The 14,840-nt window shown below is 41.0% G+C and overlaps 1 protein-coding gene across 1 annotated transcript in view; it reads left to right on the top strand.

The window, feature by feature from the left end:
* Window positions 1–138: 138 nt before the first annotated feature.
* Window positions 139–14,840, top strand: part of LOC139911600 (protein phosphatase 1 regulatory subunit 37) — a 58,030-nt gene continuing 43,328 nt past the window's right edge. Inside the window, exons 1-4 of the mRNA XM_071899145.1 lie at window positions 139–148; window positions 704–775; window positions 1,682–1,852; window positions 5,131–5,231. Coding sequence (XP_071755246.1) covers window positions 139–148; window positions 704–775; window positions 1,682–1,852; window positions 5,131–5,231 — 354 coding nt within the window. The remainder of the gene's footprint in view (window positions 149–703; window positions 776–1,681; window positions 1,853–5,130; window positions 5,232–14,840) is intronic.

Below are 14,840 nucleotides of genomic sequence, written 5' to 3'. Positions count from 1 at the left end.
CTAATCTTCATGTCCCACAATTATGGTTTTTTTTTTAAAGCTGAGATTATTTGATGAAATTAGTGTTCTGTTGCCTTATAAACACACAAATGTCACATAAGCTTTTTATGGTGTTGGATGGTTCCCTTATTAGCTTATATGTCAGCTGGTAGGCTTACTGAAATCATGCATCAGGGTGTAAAATGAACAAACGCTTGAATTAATAAAATTCACTAGTGAACAGGGGTCCACTTTTTTGTTTGGAGTTTGCTTTGTTCACATCTTTTGCTGTTGACTTGTCCTGCATTCTTCAAGGGTTTTTGATAAACGTGATTGTAGCCTCAGGTACCAGCAGAGATGAAAAAAAAGAGCAAAATGTTGCAGTTTTAATTAGCAAGCACTCCAGCTCTGTTGCAGCCCTGCACTGCAGCAACTAGAATAAATAGCATCGTAAAAATTCTTATTAGCTTGTAATACGTAGTTGCTGATAGGTCATACCAAGAAGACGTGAGATAGGAAAGAATAATAGAAAAGAAAGAAAATATTACATGCAGTCTGCATAAAATTCCAGGAAAATGTACTCTAATATAAAATTTCAAATAAATGTCAGAAACCCTATTATTACCCATTAGAAACACCACTTTTACACTATGCTCCACTGATTACAGTTTGATTTTACCTAATCTATTTTTATTATGTGTTTCTTTGTTGCACGGTGGCGCAGTGGTAGCGCTGTCGCCTCACAGCAAGAAGGTTCTGGGTTCGATTCCCGCCTGGGTCGCTGTTGGCGCTGGGGGTATGTTCTCCCCATGCCTTCGGTGCCTAGTGCCCAGGTGGGTTATCTCGTGAAAAGGGGCCTTTCTGTGTGGAGTTTGCATGTTCTCCCCGTGCTCACCTGGGGTTTCCTCCATACGATAAGAACCCCCCCCTAAAAAACATGCAAGAAGATCGTCGCCTGACCAGCGATGGTCGAAGAAGTTGGTCCCCGGGCGCCGCACTGCAGGCTGCCCACCGCTCCTGGCCTGCCCAAGGAGGAGGACGAGCCAGGATGAGATAAAAGCGGAGAATAAATTTCATGGCGCCATTTCAGCATGTGTGTGTGTGCCGCCGCCGAACACGTGTGTGCATGCGGTGTGGTTGTTTGTGACGAAAATAAAGACGGGTTTGTCCGTCCCTTGTTGTGTTTCTTTGCCTATATCACACAAATATATTTTTTCAAAGTTCAAATTGCCCCCCAAAGCACCAACATACCCCTAAGGTCAGGTCAAGGGGCAACAAACCCTCTAAAAGATAAATAATACTTTCCTACCTTGCCTAAGATCTCGTGAATGTGAATAGGCAACTAAATGTGCATAGCCTTAAGTCTTTTTTTTAATCTGTCATTTGATACAAAGATATTGGGTTTCACTCGCAACCCGGTGCACAACTCATGAATAAGATATTGTTCCTTTAGTGCCTTGTCTTTCCAAATGCCACAGAGTGGAGAGAGCAGCACTTTACACCCAAGAGAGCGGATGGTACAACTATTCGTACATCACTTGTTGCAGACATTGCTTCTGCCGCTTTGAAAAGAGGACTACTTTAATAAGCGTCGCCTTGGAAGAGATAGGCCTATGATGGCTGCTGACATGTCAAGCATTTGCCGCTCGAGGTGAACTGACCTGTTGCTTTGAAAATTCCTCTGCAATTGGTGGAGTCCTAGACAGAGAGATGACCAGGTGTAGTGATCAAGAAAATGATGAGTGGAGCGATGAAGGGGCAGAAAAGCCAAGCAAGAGCCAGAAGAAAAGTAAAGGCGAAAAGCACGTGTCGTTCCCCCCCGACGAACAGATAGTGTCGGGCTTCGCCGAGCACAAGAACACCAACAGAAACGGTAAGCTGTGGTTCATCTATTCGTCTTTTTCATCTGCTCAGTATGAATGCAAGTGTGATTTAATCAGCTGAATTGGTTTGTGGCATTTGGTTATCTTTGTTAAAGTCACAGTGGAATGATTTATTTTTGCCTTTGTAGCTAGCCTAATTCTCCATATCAGAACGTGCACCTATTTAACAGTAAATTACAAAAAAATGCAAAACATTTTGTTTTCTCATATTTTATATCAAAATCCCATTACTTTTACTTCCAGGAAAATGTACGTTTAGTGGTTATTAGGGATGGGACGATATATCGAGAATTCAATATATAGCAGTACAAAAATGTGACAATACGTATCGTGGGGCAGAAAAATGTATCGCGATATTAGCACTATTTTATTCTGCTGTAATAATCACAAATGAGCACTTGCTGGATATTAGCCGATAACTCTAGCCAAGTTTGATAGGCTATTAACATTACGCGAATAAAATATAATATTTGACAAGGAATTAAATTATTTACCTCTGATATTTGGATGGGTGATTTGGAGGGAATATTTGTTATATTGTGTACCGGGCATCGTTTTTGAGACGTTTATTCCTGTAGTCTTTCAAATAAAAGTTGTAGAGAACTGGGAAGCTTTGAATGGCTGGAATCAACTTCTCGTCCAGTTTACACTTGCCAGGTGGAACTATTGTTGCGGAAATGGAATCACACCGGTAAGGAGACAAGGAAGCACAGAAATCTGTTGTTAGCTGGTGACCATAAAAAATTCAGCCATGGCCAACTTCTTCTTCAAGTTTCCCTGGTTGCTCAGCCCTATAGGAAGTGAATGCACTTCTGCTGATTTGTTCATTGTGTTGCAGTGTGAACGCACAGTTCAAGCACATTCAACAAGCAGCACTGAAGTCTCTGTTACGTACTGTAGCTTCTGCTCAGGTTCTGGTTTTGTCAACTTTTCAGTTGGCTGAAAAGTGAGGAATGTTTCAAAGCTAGGTTCTTCATGTGTCCGTGTTGTCGAGCCTACTTGACTTAAGCTAGGTTCTTTATGTGTCCGTGTCGTCAAGCTTACTTGACTTCTATCTTAACAAGAAATGCATTTATGACTTAAAAGTAGTTAGGGATGTAACAACACATTCAGCTCGATTCGGTTCGAGAAATGATACTCGGTTCAGTTCGATATCACAATATTTGGAGCAAAATCTGAATGAAGACAATTATGACTGAAAAAAAAAACCTTTTTCTTTCTGAGGGAAAACAAAAGTGCAAACCATAAACAAGGTGACTACAGGTTTCTGTAAGTTAAACCTGCAATAAGCGATTTCGGACCCTGTAACCAATCCTGAAACTAACATGTGCTATGTGGAAATTTCCGTGAGACGTAATGATATAAACAAATAACTGCACACAAGGGCCAGTGTTGTTGTTTGTGCTGTTGTTTTCACCTGTGTTGTTGTTTTCACCTCTTTTCTAAAGCTTGCTGTCAGGTTCGGCCCAAGTTGTACCTTTTCCTTTTTTTTTTAAACTAGCTCGTCTCCTCCCTGGCTGTTTGAAAGCGGCTGGTTGTGTTGTTAAAATGTCAACGAAGAAGAAGAAACTAGACATTCTTTCCTATTTTCAACCCAATGTCAGTGATACAACGATGTGTTCAAGTGAATTTAACTTGTTTCTATGAAGTAGCACTGTTATGAGCGAAGCTAGGCTGCTGTATATCTGCCTCTCCCACCATGTTGATGTTCCAAAACAGCCCAATGGACAGAAATGTATCCGTCAATAATTCTGTCAGTTTTCCGACGGATCAGTGTGGCCGCAGCTAGTGGAATTCAACACGCTCCGTGGGCCTGTACAGGATTTGTACCTCTGACACCACATTTAAAACTCAAACAACATTTAACCATATACTGGCAACTGGAGTTTTTCATTGTGATATGGTTAGTTGGGATGTTGTCAGTTGTGTTGTTGCAGTGTTGTTTCTTAATTGGAAACCCCAAAATGCTGATGATTTATTGATGTTAAAATGCTACACGTTTGCCTGATATCAGACAGAATTGTCAACTCATTACACTCCATTTCCATCTTCAGTCTGACATTGCCTCCACTCTAACCGATTTCCGTGGGGGAGGGGGATTCGATTTTCCCTAACCAATCACTAGAGACCAACGTATCCGCCTGAATCTAACGTCATTTTAAGTCGACACTGATGTGAAAAAAAAACATCTCCCCTTTGAATAAATGCCTTCAAAGCAGAGTGCTGTTCGGATTTCAAAGTAATTGGTACTTTTAATGGATTTAGAACAGCCTTGATAGCAGTGTCTACCTTGTCTACAGCGGTCGCCATTGTTGTTATTACTCCTCCTTGGTTCCGGCGCACAGCTTGACAACGCTTGACAACAGCTTGACAACGGCGTTAGTCCCGCCCGTGGCGCTGATTGGCTAATCGTTAGTCCCCCCCGGCGCTCATTGGACCGATCATTTTTCAACCGAGAGAAACCGCTGTTTCATGTCACGATACCAGACCAGAAGCAGTCAACTCGGTGGAGTGGGCGGATTGAAAGGTCTGGACCCAGGCAAGCTACATGTAGCACCTTTGATCATATTTTAGGGTGGAGGGTGAACTCACTTATGGATGGTATTTAATTTCAGCTACTGGGGTTTCACAAAGAAAAAAAAAGATCCTCCTTCCATAGCTACATGTCAAAACAGAGGGTGCACTCTTTTAATACGTCAATGAAGAAAAAAAGAAAAAAAAAATCCTCTGCACTCGATTCACTTAGCATTTAATTCTTCATTTTTTCAGCTACTTTGAGCAACTGGTTATTCCAGCCTGAGGTCGCAGATAAAACTGAACTTTGAAAGACTGTCCAGGTCTTTGTGTTCATCTTTGTTTAATGGAGCTTGAGATAAACACTAAGAGAGATCACATGCCATCCAGCTTTTGTAGGACACACAGAGATTAAAACATCCAAGTGTTTCAATCTTAAAAATCCTCTCAAGTCTTTCACATCTGGAAGATCCCATCCCATAAGGCTATGGCTGATAAATCGAGACGCCTGATTGGTTGATTTATTGTGCAGACAGACGTTCATCCGGTCGTCTGTCCTTCCTCACTTCTCATTGACTGCCATCTTCCCTGTAGTCTACACACACACACACACACACACACACACACACACAGCACAGAGCACAGTTTACCGTATGGCATTTCTGAGCCCCCTAAGCACTTTTGAATGGTTGTTGGTGGCTCACTGGGATGCAGAGACATTAAAGCAGTAAATGAGTGTATTCTTCTATTTTAGTTGACAGCTGCCTCACCTTGACAGAGGTAATGGTGGCCTACCAGCAGAGCTGCAACAAACACCAGGTCCAGCCCCGAGCACACATCCTGCAGCAGCTCCAGGTACTCTGCTTCAAATATTTGCAATATTTGTTAATAGTCATTTAAAGTGGTAATCCTCAGGGTCCTTGTTTGTTCATTGTGTCTCCATCTTTGGTGCTCAGCGCTCATTGCTGTGGTTTCTGCACTGCTCTTCCCACAGATCACCTGTCAATCAAACAGTGTGTCCAGTACTGTGACGTCTGTTTCTCTTTTCTTTGTCTGTTCAGCCATGGTGGCTATCGCTGGTCATGCTAACTACCTAGTTCTTCTTCTATTTATTCCAAACAAACCGGAAACACTAAATGACAAGTAGTCTAAAGTATAGCCTAACAATTCTAACCTATTAACCAATCCTAACAATTAATTGAACTCCGGACTACGGCTGAAAGATATTGACAAAAAATCTAATTGCGATTATTTGACAGAATATTGCAATTGTGATTTAAACCGTGATTCATATCATCACAAGTTTTTCTAGTCAATTTTTTTAGAACTTTAAAGAAAAGTGTGTGGATTTGTGCAGGATTTACTGAGTTTGAGTGAAGAGAAATGTTTTCACCAATATTGTACTTGATTCATGGACCAAAGATTACCTGCAGCACTAAAGTACCTTGTTTAGAAATCCATTTAGACGTCCCTCTGTCTTAAGAAATGAATTGCAGCCTCTGTTCATATTGCGATTTCGATTTTTATTTTAGATTAATTGTTCAGAACCCCCCCACCCACTGGCTGCATAAGCATGATACTTTTCCACTGTGTACATTGTTCTAATGTTGCATTTAGATTCCAGTTGTACACTGTTGCAAGCAAGTGGAATACCATGTATTTTCAATTAGCAACAACGCTATAATCTGACAACATGCCGGCGACATGTTTAATACAATTTGAAAGAAACGAGTCAACTTTTTTGCAAAACTAATTTCTGCCACAAATAGTGCTTTAGGAAGAAAAAAAACTATTTCTCTGTAACTCATGAATTTGTTTAATGTGTTTTTTTGTTAGTAACAAACATGTTGACAGCCTAACATAGAGGACAAGCACAGTGGATTATTCTGTTTTATATCTGATTTATATGGAAATTAATACATGCTGTAAAAAGGGCATTTTGTAAAAACAGGAATTTAATTTTCATTTACTCTTAACTCTTTCTTAAAAACTTACTGGTCCATACCCGGGGATGTGCGTGCCACAACTCCGCGCAGACTTGCCAAAAATGCGCATAAACAGTGTAAATTTGGGAAAATGGAAAAATCAGCTTTGTCAGTCCCTGCCTATGCCAATGCTCAATGGCCATGTGCAGTTTCAGATTGATTGGCCAACCCATTGAGGAGCAAAATGGATGCAGACAGACAGACAGAAGGACAGAGTTTTCCTCATTTTATAGTAGGATTTTTCTTCACTTTGGTACTTTATTTTACTCAAAAAACATTTCAAAACCTTCATCAATAAGGATTTTATTTTGAAAGTTTTGACTGGTAGTTTTTCATTCTGGCCTGCTTGACACTGGTCATATTATATACCGGTCATATATTATTCATTATTTTCTTCTTGTTATTTTTGATGATTAGGGAGCAAAAAGGTGCAGTAAAAATAAGGAAGAGGTCATTCATATTTTGACACAAATTTTTCTTTTTTATGTTTGGCAACAATCTGAAAAATGAACAAAGACTAGTCATGTTCTCATTTCATTTTTGTCTGTTTTTTCAAATGGGATATGGACTAATGGGAAGGCACACAGATTGAAGATGTAGCAACATGTTTGTCTTTTGACCAGAAGGTAAAAAGTTGCACGTCTGTAGGAGTTCATGAAGAGGCGACCGATACTTTTTGCCACTTTTAGGATCTGTAATCACCACCAGTCTCTCACTTTCATTTTAAACCTTCATCTAAAAAATCATACTGTACTATAAACAGATACAAACAAGGAGGAGTAGATGCAGGTAATATTATTTCAATTTCAGCCCCAACTCGGATGGAACCTGGGTGATATTGTCTAAAACAGAACCAGAAAGGATCAGGAGCAAAACAGCTTTTTAATGTCACTTTTTTTGCATTTGAGCGCATGATGTGTTTGTCTCAATAAAACATTTTTTGCATTCATTTCACAATATGGACTGACTTATTGAGGCTATTTTGCTGAACTACCACCTCCAATCGGTGATCATCATGACGCAAACAACCACCAATATGAACAAAAATCAATGATATTTTCAGAAAGGCATATAATGCTTTTGTTCTCCTTAAAAAAACTTGATTCTCATCATTTTGATTCAACCTAACATATTAAATATACAGAAATATTGACATCAGCCTAAAAAAGTGGATAAACTGACTTTATGTGGGTTTACCCTCAACTACATCCCTACTGGGTCGGTAGTTTTAGCAGAATGTGAAGTGTCTCCCAAACTTTTCAAGAGGTAAAATTACCAGTTTTAAAAAAAGGCTTCAACACAAATAGTGACAGTAGATCCTCGGGGCAGGGAGCTGGACTCCTGCGGAGATGGAAAATGTTCTAGCAAAGTGAAATATTGCTTTAAAACAAGTGCGTGGAACCCCATTCGGCTATGCAGCATCAGCAACTCTGCTCATAAAATTACCGCGTACAGTACAAAGATATTACAGTACTCTCAAAAGGATCGATCTCGAGCCTATCATCGGGTGCGGGGCCGAACGAAATGAGATCCTCCACCCCTACACACACATACACACACACACACACACACTACCACTTTAAAAATATTTAAACAGGGTAAAGTGTTGAATCATAGTGGATTAATCCCCTTTCATCAATTTACATCAATGTCATAGCATGTCTGACAGTGAAGTCCGTCAAAAAAGGATTTATGATAAAGAGGCGTTTTTATGCAACAGTAAGATCTGACAGACACACATAGATGCCCATATTGGAGCGCATACACATATCTATACGTATACACACACACACACACACACTCTCACTCACTGGGTAAGTATGCACACATATTAACATTCCTTGGATAATTTGAATCGTTTCATTCAATCAGCCTCAATCAGGCTTATTGCCGCATAACGCTAACAGCATCTCCACTCCAAACAAGAGGCTAAGAGCAGGTTAACTGCTATGTGGGGCTGAAGTTAGTGGGATTGCAAATAATAGCACAGCTGTAAATGACGACACACACACACACACACACACACACACACACAGAGAGAATGCTTCATATGTTTCATGTAGGTTACATCGAGCACGCACACGTCACAAACACACTTGTAAGCACACTCCCACTAACAAAAATTCCTTTTCTCTATTTCTCAGTCGCACACACACATTCACACACACACACACACACTCTCTCTCTCTCTCTCTCCCCAATAAAATAAACTCACTTATTCTCTCGCCCCTCGCCCAGGCAGACGCACTTGAAACACATACTCTGCCATTTATAATTCATTTTATGTACTTACTTACTTTACTTGGACCAGCCATGTTAAAGAACATCGCTTTCTACCCCCCTGCATAAATTTCACTTGAGATCAAGGGGAATTATTTGTGGAAAATTAGAGACTTAGCAGTGCTTACATTAAGCATACAGCCGCTGTATTATCTCCGAGGTGCTAATGAACCCAGTTGCATTCGAAACGAATGTAGGTGGTCCTCCTGAAAGAGTAAAATATGTATGGTTAAGCAGTAGCTAAGAGGGGCAATATTTAGACCAAAAGGGCTGCATGCGAATGAATCCATAATAAGACTATGCAAAACGAAAACTCGACGCCTAAAGAGCAAATTTATTAAATTAGGTCTTTTCAGGCGAGGGGCGATTCCCCCGAGGACGACCGTTGAAGACTATTTAAAGCTTTTTTTTTTTTTATTGCACCCGTGGGCCCCTTTGCGCTTCTTTGAAATGTTTTAAGTGGATAAAACAGTATTGCTTTTGGTGACATCTTCATAGGAGTGGTAAACAATAATAGGTTGGAGCCAGAGGGGTCTAAGGCCGCCATGCTTAAACTCCCTAATTTCACTGTACAAACCTCTGAAGTCTGCAACACCGAGCTTTGTGTTTTCTTTCTGGTTCAGGCTGTGATTATAAAGATAATGGAGATGATCAAGCTCAGGCTCTGCATGGCTGTTTGGCACGAGGGAAGAGGTTAACTGCAACAATTCATATTCAAATCCAGATGAATGTGAAACATATTTGGCATTTTTGAATTATATTTTGAATACTTACATTTTATTTCAGTATAACCGTTTGTTTGTATACTCAAACAGTTTAAATTTTCCCACTCAATTTGTTGTAATGGTCCTTAGGGAGGATGGGGTAAAATGAAACACATTTTACATTTTGTGCTACTACGGCAAAATAAATGTGAATTTATTTTAAAGAATAATTGCTATGTATACTTAAGCTAGTTGGGCATTTATGGAAATTAAAACATGTTCTGTACCTAATACAGTTTTAGAAATATGACACATTAAAAAGTTGGTCTTTTGGCCCAATTTGCCCCAGGGCTAATGGCACATTTTACCCCATAACCACCATTTTGACAAAAAAAAACTTCACACAGCAACTCACAGGCCTATGCTAAGTGTATGACCTTATATTGTACCTCATGAAGCCTTAAACCAATATACAATAAAGCATCAAAAATATCTATTTCCATTTAGATACAATAATCATCATTATCCTCTTTATCATGATGAAATCACCTGTCATATATCACATTTTTTGATTTCTTTTTGCTCTCCTCCATCACAGATTCGGGGAAATGAATTACCCTTCTCTTTTTGTATTTGTTAACTAGATACAAACGATGGCTCATCTTACCTCCGGTTCAACTTACCCCGTTCTCCCCTATTATTCAGGGTAAGGGTTAAAGATTGTTCTTCAGTTTACAAAGCGCTGGGGGGGAAAAAAATGTTGTTTTTAGGCTTTAAGTGAAGTATTTTCCAACCCTAACCCTCCAAACACAAAAGGATTTTAAATCAAGCACGCTAAAACTATGAGTTTGTATTCTTTTCATGATGTTTGGAGAATAAGCTAGGAATTAGTTGCGTGTTGGCAAATCTTCTAATGAATAGCTAGTGGTTGTTTCCCTTGCAGATTATTCAGTTGAGTGGACTGAGGAGAAATCAATTACCACAACTTAACTTTCATTATTTATCCCACAGCTACAAAATGCCCCTAGCATGACAATTCGCTGCTCTTAAATTCATAGGGTCAGATCCAATTCCCAGAAATGTTATTTTCCCAGGCTAAATCCCCCAGAGGAGTGGGAGGTGGGGGGGTGGGGGGGAGAGAATCCCTCCAGAAATGAAAAGACAAGAGAAAATCTGTTTTTGCAGACCACCGCTGCTTTCTCAGCTCTTTTGATTAGCATTAATGTTGCACTGCGGAAGTCTACCGACGCTACTGTTACAGCTCCTTCCACACACACGCACACACACACACACACACACACACACACATACACACACAAAGCTATATCTTTCCCTGCCTGTGTAATTCTAAAGGGAACATTTTTTTTTTTTTTTTTTTTAAATTAAATGCATGCTGATTGTTATTGCGGCACCCCCCGTGTCTGGAATAGTCGGCAGCGAGGTAAATGTCACTAAGTAAGTGCCACACTATTTTCCTTGGTGGTTGTTAGTGGGCTTTGCATGCAAAATAAAAGCACTGAGAGGAGGAGGAGGACGAGAAGGAGGAGGAGGCGCTGGAGTGTTTCTGCATGCGTCTGAGCGCGGGGCTTATCGGGGAAACAGCAGGGGGACCGGACATATGTCGCTCCCCTCATTACAGGCCGAGACGGCGATAACGGGGCGGTTAGTGGCGCATTCGAAACGGCGTACAGCGGCAGCCGCGGCGATCACACGGCAAAAAGGAGAAGCGGGGAGTTGGGTCGGCGGATGGGGATCGCCGCGGGACCCGCCGCTAACGCACTCCAGTCTGTCACGCACGCCACCGCCAACCACAACATGCTTTATTTAAGAGACACCGACTCCGGCGCGCGTACGCTTTCATTGTAGTGTTTTTTTCCACACGATTCTGCTTTAATGCTATTTGGGAAACAGCATGCATAACTGAAAAAAAGGATCAAATGTCCTCTATGTGTAAAAGAGTCTCTTTTACATTCGCTTTCCTCTAATTGAATTTGAGGCAGTTGCAGTTAAACTGAACGGCATGTGCGATGCACTATTGGTGGCGCACTATTAGGGTGAATTGAATTTGCACGGTCGGGCGGTCGCACAAGTAATATCAGTGCTTTTGTAAGTAGGATAATATTACAGGACTCTCAGGCCCAGATTCACTGAGGGTTTGCACAGGGGAGAACATGAAAATGACCCAAATCAGAAAGCCATGCTATTCACTAACCGTGCGCGATAAGTGGAAAGCTGCGTAACAGCGCCGGTCAGAAAATAAAGCCTCTTTATACCGGTTATGCATATGTAAATTCTGTGCAAATCATATAAGATCCTTCGAAAGGTGGCATAAAGACTTTGCGTAAAGAGTTTTGTCCATTCAGAATGACTGCTATCGCTCCTGCATCGTCAGACAGCAAGGCAGAGGGTTTTCCATCCTCGCATCTCAGATCAGATCAGAGAACGCTCCGATTATAAAGGGGTTTTAGTATGGAAGAGGTGCCAGCCTTGGTGGCTTAGTCTCGAAACTGAAGCAGTTGGCGCTTGCAGTTTGTCATGAAGGGGCAGTTTGCAACAATTTGATTTGCCTACATAAAGGCAAAAACTCTGCACTGTTAGCAGAGTGCAAATACATGTGTAGATTGCCCTCGCAATACAGTACAATGACTGTTATCATGTTTTGGTTTCCAGATGACCCAAAGGTGAAAAAGGTAAAGATAACAGCAAAAAATCTCCATATTAACAAGTCATTCAGTCTAATGTTGAGTCCTAAAATCCTAATTTTCTTAAAATAAGTGAAAAAATTTCACTTGTTTCCAATGCAAATCAACTTGTTTCAAGAACTGTGTAGAATCAAGTGTCATTTTCTTGATAGCAGTGCAGTGATCTGCCTTATTTTGACTGTTTCAACAGACTGACACTCATTTCTAGAAGATTCCTGAAACAAGTGAAGCTGCATTGGAAACAAGTGAAATGATCTCACCCCAGTGGCAGATTTTTTCACTTGTTTTAAGATTAGGATTTTAGGACTCAATAACAGACTAAGTGACTTGTTAAGATGGAGATTTTTTTCTACAACTCACACCCATTCGGTACATCTCTCATCTTTTTCTCCTAGCCTTTTCCTCCTCTCTCCCCTCTCCGTCTTTTTCCCTCTCTCTCCTTGCACAACTCGTCTGATACGCAATAGGTCGACCCAGCCAACTTCCTCCTATCTAAACACCATCAAATCGAAAGAACTTGCAGGACTTTGAAAGTTGAATGCGCCACACGCCCCGACTCACAGATCAGGATGCCGAACCGCCGAGGCTGTGTGAGAGCGACACACGCACACACACATACACACAAATACACACACACACCGCACACCACTCAGGGTTGAATGTGTACATTATTTTTGACATCAACCATTTAAGGGGACAGTATATTTTACACAAAGTGGCATTAATTAAGTCAGCAAATGCACATCATCACGCATTTCAAAATCTCTATAGATGAACAAAGGGAATGACAGTGGGAAATATTGTGAAAGTCAATTAGAATTTTATGTACATTTTTTGGATCTTTCCTTTTTTTTTTTTTTAAATGATAAATTAAGTTACTAATTTTGCCTGTGCTCTTTCTAGACACTGCAGCTTTAATTGTTAATTGTTAACAGGGAATGAATACATTTGCATATTAATTAGCTCCCAATTTACATTTTTAATTTGCTGCCTTCAAAGGGTGTGAGATAAAAGGTCGTGTTATTTTAAATAATTTATCCTTTATTGCAGAAAAGATGCTGAAAGGAAAATGTGGGGGTGATTTTAACCCCTAAGAGCTTCGACTGTGGGAAAAGTGCACGGTAAAAATACATACATATATATATTTTTTTTTTTTCAGTTAATTAAATGGGTTAGGAAAAAAAAAATGGTGCACTCAAACAGTTTCTAATACAAAGCCACCCGGAGAGGCAGAGCCGCCCTGGACGGCGGAGTGAAGAATAGCGAATGCACCAGAGATGACTTCTGTGGAAGTCAAGTTTAGAAACCAGATCCCTCTCTCTTTCCGCTGCCTGTCTGAGCAGAGAGAGAGAGAGAGAGGGAGGGAGCGCTTTTCTTTTTATCACTCCATTTTGTCCTCTCTCCCTCCTGACACATCAATTGATTTGGCAGCCGGCGCCTTCGGTTTCCGTCTCCACCACGAGGCAGCGGCGAGCGGAGGGGGAACGCACAAGTTCAGAAATTCATTAAGATGAAAAACAGCCGCTACTGTATTTTTTTTTTTTGCGGGGAGAAGGAAGTGCTGGAGTGTGTGTGTGTGTGCGGAAGTAGGTGTCGGTGTGTGTTTCTCTCTCTCTTTCTTTTTCTGTATATATGTGTGTGTGTGTGTGTGTGTGTGTGTGAGAGAGAGTTTGCACAGGCTTACAGAACATCATTCATTGGCCCGACGCCACAAACAAACCAGCTTCACCAGGAGTCACCAGCCGGACGTCACACAATTTTTTTGTAACAGGATGCAAAATTCAGAGGCGGCGCAAATCCATGCAAAGTCAATGGAAGGAGGCGAATGAAGGGAGAGGGATGCAACTTCACTCAAAGATGCCTCCACTCCAGTTGACATTTCTCAACTTCATCCAGAGCAGCTTCAAGCTTCAAGCAGGACTAAACGTCTCTCCAGTCCCCACCTTAGTATTTACAGCGGGAAAAATGTCCGTTGGGGATTTGTGACCAGTAACACCGACCGAAAAGTTCAAGTTCAATATCTTTATTGTCCCAAAGGGAAATTGGTTATGCAGTCAGGGTAAACACAAGGGTAAAAACGACATGGAACAAACACCAAACACACAAAAGAAGTCCCTAAAATAATACATAAATCCCTAAAATAAGATCATTTATCATTCATAAAACAGTCAAAAAAGAGCAACATTCCCCAAAGAAGACCTTGGTGGTGCTGCTGCCAAGCCTGGTGCTAAAGGATCAAAATGCAGTATGATAGAATAAAAAAAATATAATGCTGAAGTTTCAGCTAATCTACATTGCCTCATCTAGAAAGATATCAACCAAAAACCACTAATCATAATGCGTGGGTCTATTTTTGGGGGGCCATTTCTCAAGTTCATCCATCAAACTCATGTGAGTAAAGCGAGGCGAAATTTCACCTCACAAGCGGACAGGAAGCCTCCAGTATTGTATAGAAGTTGTAAAGTATTGCGAGTGTGTGTGCAGATGCATGGGCATGTGTGCTTATGTGTGTGTGTGTGTGTGTGTGCGCGCCTCGGGCCAAGACGATTACCGGGGAAATTCGGCCTCTCCCAATTACAAACCGGGCCCTTGTATACACAAACAGCGCAATTTACGTCCCATTGATGTGTCTAATTCTTTCAACAGGAACGCATTATGGCCGTCCTTTTGTCTCCCGCCTTGCTCTCCCCTCTCCACGGCACGAGAGCCGGGGAAAGCCTTCCAAGTCCTTTTGTACTCCCGCGTCCCTTTGAACAATGAATCATATTTAGGGATGAGAGAAACAAGGCGCTA

Source organism: Centroberyx gerrardi, chromosome 17 (genome assembly GCF_048128805.1).
Source record: "Centroberyx gerrardi isolate f3 chromosome 17, fCenGer3.hap1.cur.20231027, whole genome shotgun sequence".
NCBI lineage: Eukaryota > Metazoa > Chordata > Actinopteri > Beryciformes > Berycidae > Centroberyx > Centroberyx gerrardi.
The sequence above is the reverse complement of the archived record's forward strand: the minus strand, read 5'-3'. Positions and strand labels throughout refer to the sequence as shown.